Genomic DNA, 12,060 nt, shown 5'->3' on the forward strand with positions numbered 1-12,060 from the left:
GTTGACGCTTTTTGAATGATTTTCTTGCATCACTCCGATTTTTCTTCCCAATTTTTCTTCTACCACTTTTACTTGATTTTCAAAATCCTTTCTGAGCTCTTCTATGGACTGAGACCAATTCGTATTTTTGTTGGAGGCTTTGGATGTTGGAGCTTTGACTTGGTTATCTTCTGCTGAGTCTGTGTTTTGATCTTCCTGTTCACCATAAAAACTTTCTATGGTCAGAATTTTTTTCTGTCATTGTTTGCTTACTTGTTTCAGTTTATTTCTTGACTTTTAACTCCTGGTTAAAGTAGGGCTCTGCCTCCAAGGTGGAGGGCACACCGTCTTAAGCTTCAGGGGTTTTGTGCAGCTGTTTTCAGAGATACTTCCAGGGACCTCTAAGTTTTCAGTTCTTCCAAGGTGGTATGATCTAACGAGAGGTGAATTTACTGCTCTCCTGGCCTGTGCTTGGGTCTGTGAGTGACCACAAGCTCTCTTTTCCTGCCCTGGAACTCCCCTGTGGCTACAAGCTGTGGTGTGATCCTCCTCACCCTGGGACTGCCACCAGAACTGTGACCCAGATCTGAGCAAGGGAAAGCAATACAGTTATGTCCCCAGTGCCAGCAAAGAGACCCCTGTAATCTCCTTTTGATCAACTCCTTCACCACCTGTGGGCTGAGAGCTCCAGAAGCAGTTGCTGTGGCTGCTTTTTCAGTGGCTCCAAACCTGATCCTAGTTTGCTGGAGCCAGGGCTGTGCTGGTTTGGCTTGTGCTGGACTGTGCTCCACTCTGACCCAGGTGCAACAGACCTTTCCTGTGACTAAGTTTTCTTTGACCAGATAATTATTTTATCCCACTTTTTTGTGGTTTCTTCTGCTTCTAGAATTGTTTTATGGCATTACTTAAAGGTGTTTGGGGGGGTTTTGGGGAAAGCTTAGGCAAATCATTGTCCTCCTCCTCTGGCATTCTTGACTTCCTGTTCTTCCAAATAAATTTTGTAGTTATTTTTCCTAATTCAGTATTTTATTTTGGTAATTTAGTTGGGATGGCATAGAACACACACACACACACACACACACACACACATAGTTACTTTGGGTAAAAATTGTCACTTTTATTACTTTGGCCTTGTCTACCCATGAATAATTAATCTTTCCTCAATTATTTAAATCTGATTTTATTTGTATGAAAAGGTGTATATGTGTGTGTGTGTGTGTGTATGTGTGTGTGTATGTGTGCATGTGTGTGTATATATGTGTATATATATGCATATAAGTATATATGTATATATGTGTATGTATATGTATATATGTGTGTGCATTTTGTTTATATAGTTCCTGGGTTTATTTTGGAAGCCACATTTTATACTGTCTAGAGTTATTTTAAATAGGGTATTTTTTACTATCTCTTTTTGCAGAGATTTTTTTGTGACATAGGAATGCTGATGATTTATGTGAATTTACTTTATATTCTGCTATTTTGCCAAAATTCTTAATTGTCTCAGTTAACTTTTTCTTTGACTCTTTGGGATTTTCCACATCTATCATAATGTTGTCTTAATCATTGTTAGAACACATAATTTAAAAAAAATAATGGAAGGAATTGGCTATATAATTAACCAAGGAAATGTATGAGCTTGAGGGTACCAAACCGTATCTTTTTGTACCAGAAAAATATATATTAAATCTAAAGGTAAAATACATTTCACTGTGCCATTTTTGGATTGGAATATTGCAAAATCTTTTGAAAATCTATATGTATTTACTATTTTTATTTCTCTGAATTTACAAATAGTCACATTAATCTTCCTAAACAGCTACAGAAAAGTGGTAAATCTATTTAAAAACAGCTTGTGGAGTAGAATTTTGGAATGTTTCTTCATTGTTCAGGCCTAAGTTTTAACTTCAAGAAAAGAAAATAGATATGGTAAAAGTATGTATTGTACACACTTATACACATGTATACACATATATTTGTGTGTATGTACACACACACAAATTCATCTAAGGGAAACAGGGAGGTTCTCCATCTACCCCCTGTATCTTGTCTAACTTTTCCCTACCTCCTTACAACTAGAATCTTTTTTGTTTGTTGCCACAGAAAGCCACCTATTTGTCAGGTCTCCAGTAGCTTCTATTTTTCTACCCCAATTCTCACTTCCATTGGATTTCAAAGGGTCTCAAAATTTAGAGAATTTCAGGCTTAGACTTGAGAATGACTCAGGGCTCTGAGACTGAATTCAGAGAAGTTCAGGGAATTTGTATACACTTAAATCATCAGGAATACTAGAAAGGGTAGTGTGACTACTTTATAGAGTAAAAATGCTTTTTTAATGAGATACTCTGGAAACCTAATCACCATCTATAGCATTGTCTTTGTGGGAAACTATTTATAAATCAATATATATGCTAGCATTCTTCCTCAAACTGAAACCCACAATTTATTTTTCTCTTGTGTCTGTTGCAATTAGGCCAGTGTTCAAGCTTTCTTAGTTGGATGCCACCCAAGGGGAAAGAGGAAAATTCATTTCTCTGCCTTTGAAGCCATGTATATTTTTTTCAGGTATTTCCATTTCATTATTTATTCATCCTATTTGTATTCTATTTGTACAAGGAATTAATCTAGAGAATTTGTTCACGTATAGGAAAGAAAGCTTCAAGACAAAGAGTTGCACATAAGAAAAATTTACTGTCATCTGCAATCTGAAAGTGACTATGAAGAGCCCAAGATCCTATTCATTGCAACTTTTTGTACACCAGAAAAGGAAACAGGAAGTGGGTAGAAATGAATGAAATGAGCAGTTCTATGCATATAGCAGTCATTGAATATTTTCATAAAGCAAAAATGCTTGAAGAGTTTAAATAAGCATCTAGTTAGTTATCAGGATATCTAGTTAACTAGCTTTATGATTCACTGGTACAAAGGACCAGAATTCAATACGAAAAAATGTACTCATGGGACTATTAAAGTTGTATTACCTGGGCATTCGATACCTGATGCAGTTTTTATTCTAGCTAATCAATGTTAATGGCTGATTAATATTAAGGAGATCATGGTGGGTTACTGACATTGGGGAAACTAATTGGCAATTTATATTGGGAAGATGAAAATAGTTATTGTTCTTAGGACAAATAAAACAATAGGGATTCATAAACATTAGAGAAATATACTACACAACCCCTCTGAGAGTCCCCTAGAAATCTACAGGGAATAGCATTCTCATTTTATGGACCTAACCTATTAGAGAATTAGCTGGTATAGAACCCCAGAGGCAAAATGTGCTGCATAGAGGGCTTCATCTGTGAGAAATATTGGGTCCTCTGCATTTATGGGGACCCACTGAAGAGATTCTCCACCCAAGGTTCTTTTATTATATTCCTTAGTTTTGGGGATCTATTAGAAAAAAAAATCTATTATCTTCTGATTTTAGAATGAGTATCCTGAGATGGGAGTACTCCAGTGGCTGGTGACAACAGGAGATCAATTAAAGCCATTTGAGACCCCACCAACAACTGGTATCCCAGAGCCTGTGAGTGCAGCAGCTGAGCCTTGTGAAACAACAGCACTGAGATCAAGAAAGCTATTGATCTAACCAAGCATTCAGTGAATTAATCTATCATATCACCAAAGACATCAGATCCTGAACTCTTCCCTTCCCCATCCCTCAACCCCAGAATGGACATAAAGGGAATTGGGGAAGGGAGAGCAGGACTCCCAAGATGAGGTGTTCTGAGATACTCTTTGGCTTCATGTTGCTATTACACATGGACCTCATTTACCTTTGTACATTAAGTTTTGGCTTGAAGAGTGTACACATGTAAGGGGAGAGTGAAGTTCCAAATTTGGGGGCATTGATTGTTTGGTAGCTACTATTCTTACTACTCATCCTCAGTAAAAAATTTGTTAAAGGTAATTGATGTTGCTTTTTGTTGTTCTTGTTAAAGCTAACTGGTTGACTGATTTTCAGGTAAGCACACCAGACAGGCACCTATGAGTAATAGAGTTAGAAGTCATAATCCCTAGAATCCTGGCACCCAACCAACCAATGTAAATGGAAGGTGAGAAAAATGAGCCCAGAAGGGATGCTACAAAAATAAAATGAGAGAAATATTAATAAACTCCTTTAGAGTCCATAATGCAAAGAGTAATTAATACAGGAAACCCATAATATAGTAAGAATATCACTATAAGTAGTACTTTAAGGTTTACAAAGAGTTGTACATATATTATCTCATTTGATTCTCACAATAACCCTATGAAGTGTTATTATTATCCTCATTTTACAGATTGGGAAACTGAGGCTGAAAGAAACATTTCCCCCCCAAGATCACACAGTTAGAATGTGTCTGAAGAAGGAAATTAAGTCAGTTCTTCCTGACTCCAAGTTCAAAATTCTATGCATTATGCCCCCTAGCTGTGTGCATCTGGAGGTCTAATTATGACATCTTGAATAATGAGTACGTTTAAAAAGGAAAATAAACAGAAAAAAATAACTAAGTGAAAGAGAGTTTTTAACAATGAAATTACACACCCAAATTTTTGTAATACAACTAGAACAGTCCTCAGAGGATAAAATATATCTCTGAAAAATAGATTATCAAAAAAAGAAAAAAAGAATTTAAGAATAAATATTTAAAACCAAATTTACAAACCCAATATAAGCACAGAAAAAGACATTTTGAAAATTAGATGAGAAATAAACTATAAAATTTAAAAAAAACTATAGGAATGATAAGATAAACTAAAAGGTACTACTTGAAAAGATGAATAAAATAAATAGATCTTTACTAAATTGATTTTTAAAATGAGAAAATCACATTGTCCAAAAATTAATGATGCACTGAAGAAATAGACTTATCAGAGAAGTAGATGACTTATCAGAACCTACTATAAATAACTATGTGCTAGTTTTACCAAAACTTTAAAAGAAATATATATTTGTTGCATTCCTGTTGGAAGGTAAGGAATGTCTTCATTTATGCAATTAAGTAAAGGGGAAGGGTCAAACAGGGGTGTGCAGGTAAATGATTAACAACTGGCTCCCCCCTCAAAAAAAAAAAGAATATGGAATGATACACTTTTAGTTTTAATCTTTATTATAAACATTTTCTCCATCACTTTCTTTACTCTAGAGAATAAATAAAATTATAAATCAGGCCTCGATTTACAAATCAAGCTTGCCAATTTCCAAGGTATAAATGCTTTCGCTGAAAGTTTAATAATCAGTTTTCTTAAGCTGTAAAGAATTGGCTCCAGTGCAACTCTCCCAGTTATCTCCTTCTTAACCCTCTTCTTTAGACGACATAACTCTTAGAAATGGCCCGAGTCTTTTGCTTTTCCCTTCATTCTTTTGCATTTTAAGTGTAGGGGATAAGGTCTGATGAAGCCCAGGAGCATGAGCTATAGAGACCAGAAGGTTCAGGAGCATAGCCAGCCCAGGAGCAAAGCCTTAAGAAGCCTGAGAACACCAACCAGTCCAGCAAAAGCCATCTTTGGACTTGAACTTTATGGGACTAATGTTATTTAGTAAGTGAACTAAGTTGTATGCCTCCCAGTTTATTGCCATGAGGTACTGAAAGTAATGCTTATGACCTTATTCTTGTTTTATCTTTGAAGCAGATATTCATTTGTAAAAGCTAACCAGTATCAAGTGGTTAAATGGCACTATTAGGTTAGTTCCTAGGCTCCTAGAAATGGGAGGGTAGGCAACACAAATGATAGATTCTTGAGCTGATGATAACAAAGGAAAGAGACCAGGTTGGGGAGGGCTGGGGAGGAATTCAACAAGCCTGGCCCTAAGAGAGAGGACCAACAGTCAGTGATACTACAGACTTTGGACACGCGATGGCTTTCTTCACTTGGACCCAGAAAGTAGAACAAGAAACAATTAGTGCAAGTTTCTGGGGCAGATTAAAAACCCCTCACACTTAGAGCCATCCAAAAGCAGAGCAGGATGCCTCAGATGATAGTAAGTTCCTTATCACTAGACGTCTTTATAAGACTGCAACTTCTTAACCTCTTCTTAACCCCGACTTAGCTATGAAATCCTGGCCCATCCAGGTCTAAGCTACTAGAGGAAGACATATACATATATGCTGTTTAGGGGGTGGTGTTAGAGGAGTGTGTGTATGTGTGTGTGTGTGTGTGTGTGTGTGTGTGTGTGTGTGTGTGTGTAGCCTGTATATCGATATGAATATTAAGTACATTTTGACTCCCCCCCCTATAGTGCAAAATGACTACTAAGAATCAGATGGGGGTATTTGTTCTACTAACTGAGGATTTTACCCAGAATTCCCATGTTCTGGAACTTGCTTCCAACCTTAAGGTTGAACAAACTAGTGGAAAGTAGTAAGACCAAAGGAGTTTGAGAATATTGGGCAAACCACCTGTGGGGCAGTTCCCTCCACTAAGACTCTCAAGATGCCCTAGGGCATGGGAGTAAAGGTAGATCACTTTTACTGACTGTAGTTTTATTTATAAATTTTTTTTTAGATGATTGGGGTTAAGTGACCTGCCCAGGGCCACACAGTTAGTAAGTGTCAAGTGTTTGGTCCCAGGCTGGATTTGAGCTCAGGCCCCCATGACTTCAGGGCCAGTGCTCTATCCTCTGCACCACCTAGCTGCCCTTAGAAATATTTTTAAAAGGAAAAAAAACCCCTCCAAGTATTACCTCTGTCATGAATGTACCTGGCTAATGGAGATGAGCTTTTACTACTATTTTGGGAATGCGTAATTTATCACCACATCAGTACAAATTTATACACATGTTTGTTTAGATGTGCTAGCATCAATATCACAGCAGGTTAAAAACATAATTGTTTGACAGAAGAATGCTTCTTAAAAAGCTTACTCGTGCATGGCCAAGGAATGACATTATTGAAGATGAGAAAAGGGACCAGAGGATATCCTGACTTTCCTTTGAGAGAGGATGTTCACAGAATGATTTTATCATGAGGAAATTCTGTGGAATCAATTTAAATTTCTATGAAATTGAGCACAAAGGCTGTTATATTGAGACACTAATGAAGACCCAATTAGCATCAACATGGAAGAAAAAGGCTCTCTCATTTACTAACTCTGTAATTTGTTTATGATGTGGGAGAAGAATGTGGCTTTTCTGAATCAAAAGAAAAACATATTCATGCTGAACTGTCAGACATTTTGAAAAGTACCCTAAGGGGCCACAGGATAAAATGCACAAAACAACCCAAGTTAATTTCAGCAAGAGTTCTTACTATTGAGAGAGGAGGATTTTCTGTTTTGAAACAAAGAAGAGTAAAATAATTGGTTTTGCTGAACTAAGTACTTATTTTCTGCTAATTTTTTAACATATTGCAAATGTAACATCATGTCAAAAGCACTCTCCATTTCATAATCCTATAGCATTTCAATGAGAAGCTAGCAGATTTTATTTGGGGTGATAGACAGATACTATGGCACTCTCAGAATGAAGTGTATGTAATAAATAGATATCTAAGAGAAAAATTTTGAGAAATGAAAACTTCTTTAGAAAGACTACTAAAAGGAGAAAATCTTCCTTGGGGGTCTAACAAAAATCAGTGGAATTGATATAATAAAAAGAGAATACACACAAGCATAAAAACAAAGATCAGGAGTAGGATTGTTAGGGAAAGTATATGCTTATATATGTATTATGTATGTATGCATGTACATATTTATGTCTACATATAAACATATCCATACTTAATTGTAGCCTTCTGGGTTGGGGGTGGGGGAGGAACAGGAAAAAAGAACAAAGTAAAAAGTGCACAGCAGAGAAGAAAAGAAAACCTGAAAGGAAGTAAAGAAAAGATGGTCAGCTCTCAACACAATGCGTAGTATTTATTACATAGGCTTTCTTGAAATAGAAATTTATTGCTATGTATTTCGAATCCTTTCTCACATTCTGCTGTGCACATGACATGTTTTTTTCTTATTTCATTTGTAAGTTTTAGTATTTTAGTTTAGAATATGTTTCTTTTTCTTTTCTTATTGTGTATTAAGTCTAAGTGTATTAAAATATATAAAAAAGAATACTTTGGACACTGGAAATATATTTAATGTTATTGGGCAAATGGTATAGTTACAAATACCTTTGCATTTCACTAGTAGATGATAATGTACATATTCAGAAAGAGAAAAGGAGGTTCTTGTAGATAACTAATAAACTAAACTTATAATATTGGAGCTCAGCTTACCAGAACAGTCACCACTCGAAGAACCACTCCACGCATGTTATTCTCCAGTTTTTTGTCTGTCAATGAACCATTCAGACCCGTAACAGGATTCCAGCAGCCAAGCTAGAAGAGAAAATACCATTAGTCACCTTTCTGCCTGCCAAACAACGGCAGTCACCTGGATATGAACCTTTCTGAAGACTGCGTGGAATAGGATGTGTCTTGGAAATATTGGGATAGAAACAGGCTTTCTTTCTTCACACATGCCATTGTCTTACTTTAAATACCATCATATTGTACAGTCAAGGACAGTAGTCAGTATAAGACACTTTAGGAAAGTTGATGAGGCTGTGACCCTAATGAGAAATCTTTACAAATAACCCTCATAGAATTCGGGCTCAGTGATAACATTAATTAGAAAAACAACAGCTCACATAATTTTAACACAGGGTCAGTTCTAGCACATTTTTTCCTTGAAAAAATTAGATTTTTAAAAGTTATATTCGCTTTAATCAGATTTACATTTCTCTAAAAATAGTAAAAGTAAGACTAGTTATTTCTAAGGTGATTAAAAGAGCTATTTGCAGGTGACAAATTAAAAGAACATGTGACTTGGATGTTGGAGGATTTGCAATATACGGCACACATGAAACCCAATTTGCCTACTTTCTCTGTTTCAGGACTTTCAATTTTCTTGGGGTTACTTTGGCTTGAGCTTTGCCCTTAAGGACTTTCAATGATTCACTGCTTTTTAATCTCCAAAATATTCTTTCCTTACACCCCTGTATACCTAGCTCTGGTAATATCCAAATCTGGGCATTACTAGTTTCAGGATTAGTGCCTATAAATCTAGATGGAATGAAAATTGATGGCTCTCAGTTCAGAGACAGGGAATAAGAATAAAGTGATGTGACTAGAATCAGTGGAAAGCTGTTCAGACAGCCAAGCAGCAAAGGGAATATTTTCATGCAAGTCTTGGGAGGAATGCAATGCTTCTCTACACTGCTGGCTCTTTGGACATTCACTCAATAGGAATTTTAAAGACCTTTAGCCATCTCAAGGATAAGTTTCGTTCAATGGTTATGAGGTCATTTAATTATTTATGTTGTTGTGCTCTGACTACGGTAATTTATTTCCTTTCCCCGTTTATAATTTTGCAAAAGTATTAAATGTCAGTAAGCCCCCTCACCAGTTCCTTTTGATCATAGACATGGGTCGGATATAGGGAATTGAGGTCCAGCGAGATGCAGTGAATTTCTCAAAGTTATGCAGGTGACTTTGAAACCTGGCTTCAATCCTTCAGTTCATAAGCATTTATTAAGTGTCTGTGGTGTTCCAGACATCGTGCTAAACACAGATTCTTGGAGTTTATGTTGCCTATGTTCCAGACATTGTTGCTAAACACATTCCTTAACAAAATAATTTGTATACTTTCCCCATTTTTTGCTCCCCAAAACCCCAAAATACTAAATTAGGAAAAAAAGAATTATCTCCTGCTGTAAGTAGGGGAAAAATACAGTCCTTGACATAAGCAAATCCTGCATTTTCCATATTAAAATATTATGGAGATTCAACTGAAAAAGGACATTAAACATATTCAGTGGTATGTCATTCTTAGTTATATAAGGAGTCTAATTAGAACTTAGATCCAATTAGCAAATCAAAATGTGTTGAAAGTCTAATTATGTTTTTAAAAAAACTATTTAAATCCTTACAAAAATTCTGAAGAGCTTTGTTTTCTTCAGAGGTCAACAAAAGTCCTTCAATTATGTTCATTAACCTTTTAAAAAAATAATTGCTTTTCAAGAGGAACAACTAATGTTGGTAAAATAGTGAACTGTGATTTTATTTATCCAATTTCCCAATTTGCTGTTGGATTTTTTCAATGATGTTAATTTAGTTCTAAATTTAATGAACACTTCACATAATGCCATCTCATTCATGATACATATGCTCAAACTTGGCAAAGTAAATAAGACTGATTTTCCAATTGGAATGGTTTTATATGTTAGGGGAAATTTGAAAACTTGCCTGAGTAAATCACATTTTAATGGTGCCAATTTAAATTTAGTATTTTGTTGTACAGATGAGCCAAAATATTTATTGCTAAAACTAGTGATGCAGCTTATCAAGAAATTTGTTTTAATACTTAGTTAGGCCAATAATTTTGTGAAATGCAATTGTGTTCTTTTTTGCTTTGTCTCAGCATGGGGGTAGGGACCTTCCTGGTATCAAGGCTTTCTTCCCTGACGTATAGCAACAACTTCTCGTAGTCTTAAGGGAGCTGCCTAGGGCACAAAGAGAGGTTAAGTTCCACATTAGCCATGTCCAAAAAATATATCTCTCATTCTTGAGTCCTCTATCTGGATCAGGATTTTTTCCTGATTTTCTTCCATTTGTCCTCTAGTATCATGAACAGTTCAACACAATAGTTTTTCATCACATTTTATATCTTCTCCATACATTTTTTCAATTTGTAGACACCCTCTCAATTACTCATTCATTGCCACATCAAAAAGAGCTACACATATTTTTGTATATTCTTGGAGTTTATGTTGCTTAGAACTTATCCTCATTGAATGTGCCCTCCCTCTAAATCTTCCCCCCTTTCCCTTTCTCTTTTTCCTTTCTTTTCTACTTTCCTGTTGAATGAAATGAATTTTTGTAAGTAATTCTTGGTTCTTGGTTGTGTGTGTGTGTGTGTGTGTGTGTGTGTGTGTTCTTTCTTTTGCTCATACAAATGACAAGGTTCAAGTGTCAGCCACTCCCTTCCCCACCCTCTTCCTTTGTTTGCCTAGATTTTCTATTTGCACAGTCTCCTCATATAAGATAATTTTCCCTAAGCTTTCTTTTCTTTCTCCTCCCCCCTCCCCTGCAATGTCTTTTTCTAACTCTTTCTTTCCATTCTTTTCTTAAGATCATCAAGACGTAACAAAATCTCTCTGAAATCTTGCCTTACTGGACTTCCTTTCTTGAGGTTTGCATCTTGCGGGGTAGCAGGATCTCAGGCTAGGAACCTGAAAGCTTTCAGTGCTCCCAAAGTGGTCTAATTCAGGACAAAGTCTTACTGCTGTCCCTCTAGTCTGAGCTCTGCAAATTCCTGACTTGCCTCTGGGTTTGAGCAAGAGTAGACTGCCATTGGTCTTAGCCTCTATTAGCTAGCTGCAAAGCTTTTTTGCTTCAAAGTGACAGAAGTGTAGGCTTCCCTTTGGTTTGAAATTCCTCTTCTGGTTATTCCTCTGCAGACTGGGCTAGATGCTAAACATGAGAAACTGCACTGAATGAGAACTGTCTAAGCTATAGTATAACACATAGGGCCTCTTTATTAGGAAGGCCACCCATCCCCTTTCTGTGTGACTTCCCCATGAGGTCTCCTTACTTTGTTCTGGATATGTGACCCTGAACTTATTAGTGAGGGACAAAGCTTATAGTTAACACCTTTTCCCATCACAGATCCCTGGTGTGAGTCTGTTGGTGTCCTGCACTGAGTCTGGGACCTCCTTCTTGCCCTGATCCTTGGCCTTTCCCTGGGCACTGGAGTACTACTGCATGATGGTGCTCCTGGCCCAACCCTATTCCCATTGTCCATAGACATCCATGCCTGACTGTATGTGCCAAGCTGAACTGGAAAAATGATGCACTGCAACTTTTTCTAGACTTCCCCATCAGAATTTGGTCTGATACATTTTCTAGATCTCTTTGGAGGAGTTTTGTCAAGGGGACCTTAGCTGTAATACTTTCTTTTCTCTCCACCATCTTGACTCTCTCAAAAAAAGACTTTGCTGATCTCCAGGTGCCAGTGTCTCCTCCCTCCTGACAAAAATTACCTTGTGTTTATTTCTTATAATTTTATACACACACACACACACACACACATATGTATGTGTGTTGATATATTTAT

General features: G+C 36.6%; 1 protein-coding gene across 2 annotated transcripts in view; it reads right to left on the reverse strand.

The window, feature by feature from the left end:
• GRID2 (glutamate ionotropic receptor delta type subunit 2) overlaps window positions 1–12,060 on the reverse strand; it is a 1,695,829-nt gene that overhangs the window by 410,896 nt on the left and 1,272,873 nt on the right. For both annotated transcript variants that reach the window (XM_021008407.2, XM_021008405.2), the window contains exon 9: window positions 8,181–8,282. In XM_021008407.2, coding sequence (XP_020864066.1) covers window positions 8,181–8,282 — 102 coding nt within the window. The remainder of the gene's footprint in view (window positions 1–8,180; window positions 8,283–12,060) is intronic.

Source organism: Phascolarctos cinereus, unplaced genomic scaffold, assembly GCF_003287225.1.
Source record: "Phascolarctos cinereus isolate Bilbo 61053 unplaced genomic scaffold, phaCin_HiC Scaffold_9;HRSCAF=440, whole genome shotgun sequence".
In the NCBI taxonomy this organism is placed as follows: Eukaryota; Metazoa; Chordata; class Mammalia; order Diprotodontia; family Phascolarctidae; genus Phascolarctos; species Phascolarctos cinereus.